General features: G+C 35.6%; 1 protein-coding gene across 1 annotated transcript in view; it reads right to left on the reverse strand.

Moving 5' to 3' along the window:
- Nucleotides 1-5,140, reverse strand: part of HADHA (hydroxyacyl-CoA dehydrogenase trifunctional multienzyme complex subunit alpha) — a 48,157-nt gene that overhangs the window by 33,188 nt on the left and 9,829 nt on the right. The window contains exons 6-7 of the mRNA XM_007470797.1: nucleotides 4,924-5,043; nucleotides 2,981-3,083 (exon numbers count right to left, since the gene is read on the reverse strand). Coding sequence (XP_007470859.1) covers nucleotides 2,981-3,083; nucleotides 4,924-5,043 — 223 coding nt within the window. The remainder of the gene's footprint in view (nucleotides 1-2,980; nucleotides 3,084-4,923; nucleotides 5,044-5,140) is intronic.

Genomic DNA, 5,140 nt, shown 5'->3' on the forward strand with positions numbered 1-5,140 from the left:
GAAAGGCAAAAAAAAAAAAAAAAAAAAAAGAAAAAAGAAATAGTCAGCCTGAATAGCCCCATGTCTACTAAGGAAACTGAATTCATAGGTTATAACCTTCCCAAGAAGCAAAACTCCAAGTCCATATAACTTCATTGGTGAATGTTATCAAGGATTTAAGGAAAATATAATACCAATTCTACACAAAATCTTCCAGAAAATTGAAGAGGAAGAAATATTTCCAACTCATTTTATGAAGTCAGAATTACCCAGATATCAACACCAGGCAAAAATATCACAAGAAAAAAAATATTATTCCTGAGACCATTATCTCTCATGACCAGACATAAAAATCCTTCACAAAATTTTAGCTGATTCAGCTGGCACTTTATAAAAAGGACAATACATCACAACCAAGTGAAGTTTATTCCAGGAATGAAGTCAATAGTCAAAAATCAATGTAAATGACTTTACTTAATATACTAAAAGGGCAAACCCAAACAATCATCTCATTAGATGCAGAAAAAGCAATATAGTTCTCAGCAAACTATAAATAAGGTACATCTGCAATCTGATAAAGCGTATATATGAAAAACCTATGTAACATTATACACACTACAGCATCAGGTGAATGTCTCTCTTAAGATTGGAACAAGTTAATAATATCTGCTTTCACTTCAAATCGATATTGTACTAAAGATCTTAGCCACTGCAGTTAAGTCAAGAAAAAGAAACACCAACCAGATGGGAAAGGAAGAAGCCAAAATGTCTTTATTTGTAGATAACATGATTATTTATGTAGAAAATCCTTAGGAACCTACAGAAAAAGCTAGTAGAACTAATAAATAAATTTAGCAAAAACACAGAATACAAGGTCCACATACGAAAATCATTTGTATTTATATATGTTAGTAATTAATGAGAAATTAAAGTTAAAAAAGTATAATGGCACAAATGTATGAAATACTTAGGTACAAATTTAACAAAATGTGTGCAAGATATGTTCAATGGAAAGTATAAAACACTACTGAGAGAAATTAAAGATGACCTAAGTAAACAGAAAGTTATATTATGTTCATAATGAAAACACTATTTTTAAGATGTCAATTCTCCCCAAATTGATACATTGATTCAATGGAATTCCAATCAAGATCATAGCAGATGTTTTTGTAGATATGGATGAGATGATTTAAAATTCACATGTAAATGCAAAGAAACTAGAATAGGCAAAATGATATTGAAAGAAGAGAAGCAAGGTGGAGGGTGGGGTCACACTATCAGATATCAAGATTTACTACAAAACACAATAATCAAGACAGTGTGATACTGTCTTAAGTAAAGACATATAAATAATTGGAAATAGGAAACCTAGATATAGACCCAAACACAGAGGGTCAACTAATTTTCCACCAAGGTGTCAAGGTGTCAATGGGAAAGAAGAGTCTCCTCAAAAAACTGTGCCAGGACATTCTGGATATTCATAATCACACAACAAAAACAACAACAACAACAACTCAATCTTTACCTCACACCAAACATAAACACTAACTTGAAGTAGCACAGACCAAAATGTAAGAGCTAAACTACAAAACCTTCAGAAGAAAACAGAGGGGAAAATCTTTGTAATCTTGTTAGGAAAACATTTCTAAAACACCAATACCGTGATCCATAAAAGAAGACTTTGATACATTGGACTTCATCAAAATTAAGAATTTCTACTCTTAGATAATGAAAAGACAAGCCACAGACAGGGAGAAAATATTTGCAGATTACAAATCTCATAAAGGACTTATATCCTGATATATAAAGAACTCTGAAAACTCAGTAATAAGAAAAACAGCTAAATCAAACAAAATGGGCAAAACATTTGAACACTTTATCAGAAGATATACAGAAGGCAAATATACACATGAAATAAGTTCGATATCTTTGGTCTTTAGGGAAATACAAATTAAACCCCAATGACATATTACTACACTCCTACTGAAATGTTTAAAATTAAAAAGACTGAGCGTGCAAAGTGGTTGTAACTAGAACTCTCATACACTGCTGGTAAGAATGTAAAATGGTATAACCACTTTGGAAAAACAGTTTGACAGGTTCTTAAAAGCTAATAAGCACATCTATCATATGGTCCAGACAATCCACTCTTCAGTATTTGTCCAAAAGAAATGAAATATTTGTCCACATAAAGACTTGTCAAGGAATGTTCACAGCAGCTTTATTCAGAATAGCACTAAATTGGAAACACCTCAAATGTCTATCATTTGGTGAACGGATAAACAAATTATGGTTTATCTATACAATGGAATGACATTCAGCAACAAGAAGGAATACATTGCTGACATATAACAACATGGATGAATCTCAAAAGCAGTATGCTAAATGAAAGACACAAAAAGATACATACTAGAAATGTTCTATTGTATGACTGGGGTGCTGTTTACACATCTATATACGTTTGTCAAAATGCAAACTGTACATTAAACACTGATAAATTTTTTATCATGTAAATAACATCTCAATAATGCTGATTTTCAAGAAATGTTAAGAGGGTGATGAACATACAATCTGGAATAGTGGTTTCCTTGGATGAGAAGAGGCAAGGAAATTGTATGGGAGGAAGCAGCACATTAGTAGATGTCAATTATTAATATCCTTAGGTTGGTTGTTTCATACATGTTTATTATATTATTAAAACAGACAAAAAAAACTGAAGAATAGTTATCATGGATAATGATACAGGTAATTTAAGAACCAAAAATAATGACTCGATTCAATTCTGTACTCCTGATGTCCCAATTAAAAATAACGTAAAATAGAAATTGGGGTGATGTTGAAAATGATTTAGTATTAGCTATTTTTAGAAAACTTCACTCTTCAGAATAATGACTCATTTCTTACGTGTTTGGGTTTCACTATAATCAATATTCAAGATATTAACTCTTTAAGAAAATAAATAACTTCATCAGGCTCAATTCTGAACCATGTTAGCACTTACCCAGTGGTTCCACCAGTTGGTCAACCAGTCCCATTTTCTTTGCTCTGTCTGCACGAATGCCTCTACCAGTCAGCATCATGTCAAAAGCAGCAGGCACACCCACCTAACAAGCAAGCAAGGATTAGAGCAAAGGTGGAAAAAAATCAGTGACAATTACAATTTACAAATCATCCAACTGAGCAAAATAAATATTAAAATGAGAAAAGTCAAACCAGATTTTTATGTTATATATCCATCAATGAAATTTTATATACTGATACACATTTAGGTAAAGTTTAGTTTTAGAAACCTCCGCCTGAAGTTAAAAATGTCTTTACATCTCTTCTTTTAATTCAATATGTAGGATTTCTGTCTTATGGATTGATAAAGTGGAGAAAAAATGTCATGTTTCCTAAAATTGTACATTTATGTCATTCTGAGTTTCTTCTCTATCATTTGTATATTTAAAATTCCTATACCAGAATTAGTAGAGACTGAGAAATCTCATAGTTTTGACAATGTCTTTATAAAGAATCTTAGACTTAACAAAAAGAGAACTCAACTAGGGCTTTGTAGGTAGGTGCTAGAAGAACAGCTTCTAGCTACATTCAAGAACCAACTATAACAAAAGAAACAGCAATATTTTCTATACACATATAGGCTTATTCATTCTTTCAGTAAATCCTCTTGGCAATTCCTATGAAGGAATGCACACTATTTATTATCAGAAAACAAATACCATAAACTTTCCCATTTTTCTATGTCCAACTCATATCAACTTCTCTGCAAAGAGTATTTCTGCTGAGTGTTGTTTTCCCTGAAGAACCCACAGTGCCAGAGGCTATGAGGTTCAGGGAGCCCTCGAGTTTGATGTTAAGACTGCTCTGCAGCCTCCAGGTCTGACTGTCCTTCCCTTCTTCTTAAGAATTCAAAAGCCTGATGGGCCTCTTTTGGGTCTATAGAATACAACAGTGAGATCATCCAAATCAGGGGAAAGGTATGCCTCTTAACAGTTATCATGAAATAAGACCCAGGGATTTGAAAAACTGGTAAGATCGTACTGTGCAGAGAAGGAACAAATTAAACTGTAAGTTCCAGAAAGCAAGACATGTATCTTTTCTATCTCTTCCCTTCTTCAGGGACTAACAAAGGACCCTGATCAATCATTTTGATCAAGGAATTGAAAAAATAAATAAAAAGTAGAATTGAAAAAATAAACAAATATCAGGAATAAAATGTTATTGATCTCATATATTCACATTGTATTTGGTTTCTAATTTTTTTTGTGTGTGTGTGTGTGGTATGCGGGCCTCTCACTGTTGTGGCCTCTCCCGTTGCGGAGCACAGGCTCCGGACGCACAGGCTCAGCGGCCATGGCTCACGGGCCTAGCCGCTCCGCGGCATGTGGGATCTTCCCGGCCCGGGGCACAAACCCGTGTCCCCTGCATCGGCAGGCGGGCTCTCAACCACTGCACCACGAGGGAAGCCCTAAATTTTTTTTTTAATTAATTAATTTATTTATTTTTGGCTGCGTTGGGACTTTGTTGCTGAGCACCGGCTTTCTCTAGCTGCGGCGAGCGGGGGCTGCTCTTTGTTGTGGTGCGCAGGCTTCTCACTGCGGTGGCTTCTCTTGTTGCGGAGCACGGGCTGTAGGTGTGCGGGCTTCAGTAGTTGTGGCACGTGGGCTCAGTAGTTGTGGCTCACGGGCTCTAGCGCGCAGGCTCAGTAGTTGTGGCACACGGGCTTATTAGTTGCTCCGTGGCATGTGGGATCTTCCTGGCCCAGGGATTGAACCTGTGTCCCCTGCATTGGCAGGCGGATTCTTAACCACTGCGCCACCAGGGAAGTCCAGTTTCTAAATTTTACAATGAATACCCATATTATACCTTTTGTACAGAGGAAATAGATCTAAAGGGGCACATAGGACCGAGGTTCTCAAGTTCACATGGGTACCTTAAACTCACCATTTTGGGTAGCCTTTGTGTGCCTCCCGCTCCTGGTAGGATTCCCAGCAAGACTTCAGGGGAACCCAGTACTGTTTTCTTATCTTTTGTTGCTATTCTGTATTGGCATGAAATGGCAAGCTTCAAACAAATGAAAGAAAATTAGAGTGTTAAAAAATGTAACTTTACAACATCTTAGGATATGTGAGGGTCTAAATATTACTCAGAAAGCAGGAAT

This window comes from Lipotes vexillifer, unplaced genomic scaffold, assembly GCF_000442215.2.
Source record: "Lipotes vexillifer unplaced genomic scaffold, Lipotes_vexillifer_v1.1 scaffold717, whole genome shotgun sequence".
Lineage (NCBI taxonomy): Eukaryota > Metazoa > Chordata > Mammalia > Artiodactyla > Lipotidae > Lipotes > Lipotes vexillifer.